Below are 3,064 nucleotides of genomic sequence, written 5' to 3' on the forward strand. Positions count from 1 at the left end.
CTTGATTCAACCCCAGACGGTAGGCTCCAATGCCTTGAAACTCTTAAGAGTGGTGCCTTGTACATTTCATTTGGAGGATTCAAAACAAGCCAAATGGGAACCCATTCGAGCGGAATATTTGAAACTAAGTAAAAAACATTTCGATACCATTGAGATTCACATCATGACTCCTTTAGGGACTCCCATGCCCTTTGTAAGTGGTAAATCAGTGGTGAAACTTCATTTCAGAAAAGTATACTGAGATGAATGTACCGTTATTGTGTTCCATCTTATTGGGCGTGGTGGCTTGCCTGGTCTGCTGTCTGTATTGTATTCAGCCGTAAAGGGTATAAAAGGAAGTCCCCAGAGGATATAAAGGTCAGTTGAACAAGAGACATGAACCATGCAGTATCATCCCGGATTACTGAGACAAAGAGGACACAGTTGGACTTATCATAAAGGTTTATTACGTCAAAAAGGCGGAGCAGTAGGTTCTATCATCTCTGGATTGGTGGGAGCCCTTCCCTTGGATAATTTTTCACCCGGACTTCCTGCTACACAATTACTCAAATTGGGTAGGCTTTTAACTCACATGAAACCTCAAAAAGGAGGAAATTTTTTAAACTTCCTCTCGGCAGCAGTCCCTAACATACCGCTACCAGGCACAGACTCAGGTTTGACTCTCAAAAACGCGGCCGAGTTAGCCATGGGGTTACAAAAAGGTCGAGGATTTGTCAAAGATTTACTCCAACATGGGAAAAAACAAGCCATCATGGCCGGAGTGAAGATAGGCAGAGATGTGGTGGGAAAAAGAAAAAACATCAGAAATGCTCTTTTAACCCACGGACTCAATGCGGCCAAAAATACAGGTCTATTTGCTTTCAATCGAGGAGTCTCTTTACCCTTTAGAAAGAAGAAGAAGAAAAAAGGACAAACAGGTCAAGGAAGAAGAAGAAGAAAAAGAAGAAAGCAGACAGGGAGAGGAAGAGTCCTGTTAGCCCGAGGGGGTCCTAAGAGAAAAAGGAAAAAACAAGGAGGAATTCCTAAAAGAAAACGTCATTTAGATGTGTTTGACTGAGAGAGAGAGAGAGAGAGAGAGAGAGAGAGAGAGAGAGAGAGAGAGAGAGAGAGAGAGAGTATAAATAGGACAGTCCAGGGAACAGAAGGTTCATTTGTGAAAACTGAATCCTAGTAGACACATCATGTTACAGCCCGATTCCTGTGGGTGTGGGATGAACAATTTACAATTGTTTCAAGTCCCTCCGACTAATATTGCTTTAGAAGACTCGAAATGGGAAGAATATTACCCCATTTCCAGTACTTTAGATTCCGACACCGCTCCCATCGAATTTGAAATTAAAGGACAAGGAGATCACTATCTGGATTTATCTCAAACTTATGTTCAAATGGTATGTAAATTTACCAAAGACGATGGAAGTAATCTGACTGGGGCGAACAGCACTTCCAGTCCCGTGAATAATATCTTACATTCCATGTTTACGGAAATCGATGTCAGTCTGAATGGAAAAATAGTGACTCCGGGGACGGATACCTATCCTTACAAAGCTTATCTGGAGAAATTATTGTCTTACCGACCCAGAACTTTAAAGACACAGACGAGGGCCTGTAGTCTGTGGGAAAAAGATACGGCAGGACACATGGACGAAGTGGGGTTAGAGGACCTTGGTGTAGCTCAAAATAAAACCTTTAATGTAACTCCGGGTGCAAATGGTGGTGCCGACACGGTGACCATTAACGAACCCATCCTCACAGCGTTACCGGCCAATTCTAAAAACGAAGGATTCCGAAAAAGACACCAAGCTATTGCTGACAGTAAGAAAATCAGTTTGCTGGATACTTTACATTTGGATTTGTTTCAACAAGATCGATTTCTACCCAATGGAGTGGACGTCCGTTTGCGATTTAATCGAGCTAGACCCTCTTTCTACATGATGATCAAAGGAGGAAGTACAGGAAAAGTGAAAATATTGAGTATGATCTTGTGGGTGAGAAAAGTCAAACCCACAGCAGTCATGATGAATACCATTAATCAGAGTTTGAATACCCACAGAGCCAAATATCCCTTGAGAAGAGTGGAAGTGAAAACCTTTACCATCCCCACAGGAACCCAGTCTAAGATTACAGATCATCTGTTTCAAGGTCAGATGCCTAAACGTCTCATTTTAGGCTTTGTGGAGAATGCGGCCTTTAACGGAGATAAAACTAAAAATCCCTTTCATTTCCAAAACTTTGGGATCAAGAAATTAGATGTCAGTATCAACGGAGAGACCATGAGTACTCGTTGTTTTGAGCCTAATTTCAACGACGATTTATATCTGAGATCATATCTCAGTCTGTATCAAGCTCTGGGAAAATTAGGAGAAGATTGGGCTCCGGACATCACCCTAGAAGAGTATAAAAGCGGCTACACTCTATGGGGCTGGGATTTCACTAAAGATCAAGAAGCGCAATCGGATAAATTCCACATCATAGAAACAGGAAATCTGAGAGTAGAAGTGCAGTTTACCAACAATACGGCTACCACCATCAATTGTGTGGTGTATGCAGAATTCGATAACCTATTAGAAATTAACAAACAGAGAGAAGTGAGCATTGATTACTAAAAAAAAAAAAATGGATACGGGACAATTGATTGAGAGAAGTCTTATCCAGAGAATTCAAGAGTTCTTTTGGAGGCGTGTATCCTGTAGATTTATTACCGGATCAATTAAGACCTGGAGAAAAAGCTGTCGTGGTCAATACGGATCCTCAAGATCGACCTGGAGAACATTGGGTGTGTCTATATGTGAGCAATCCCGTGGTGGAATATTTCGATTCTTATGGATTTCCTCCCTTACAAAAAGAAATTCAAGATTTTATCCAGCGTCATGCTCAACAATGGATTTATAATCCGTATCGCTATCAAGACTGGAATACCGATGTGTGTGGACAATATTGCGTGTATTATTTACATCAAAGAGACAAGAAAAGAAAGAAAACCGACGAGTGGCTATTCCCCTTTGACCAGAGTACGGCTTTACAAAGGGACAGATACGTGGCGAATTGGTTTAAAAACACTTATCAT

At 41.4% G+C, this 3,064-nt stretch overlaps 1 protein-coding gene across 1 annotated transcript; it reads left to right on the forward strand.

Moving 5' to 3' along the window:
• Positions 1-382: 382 nt before the first annotated feature.
• Positions 383-2,603, forward strand: LOC134246828 (uncharacterized protein F54H12.2-like). Its single transcript, XM_062729173.1, has 2 exons — positions 383-781; positions 1,191-2,603. The coding sequence occupies exons 1-2, from the start codon at positions 383-385 to the stop codon at positions 2,601-2,603; spliced, it is 1,812 nt and encodes a 603-aa protein (XP_062585157.1).
• Positions 2,604-3,064: the final 461 nt, after the last annotated feature.

Source organism: Saccostrea cucullata, unplaced genomic scaffold, assembly GCF_032062105.1.
Source record: "Saccostrea cucullata isolate Sc308-1 unplaced genomic scaffold, CSIRO_AGI_Scuc_v1 ctg6700, whole genome shotgun sequence".
Taxonomy (NCBI): Eukaryota; Metazoa; Mollusca; class Bivalvia; order Ostreida; family Ostreidae; genus Saccostrea; species Saccostrea cuccullata.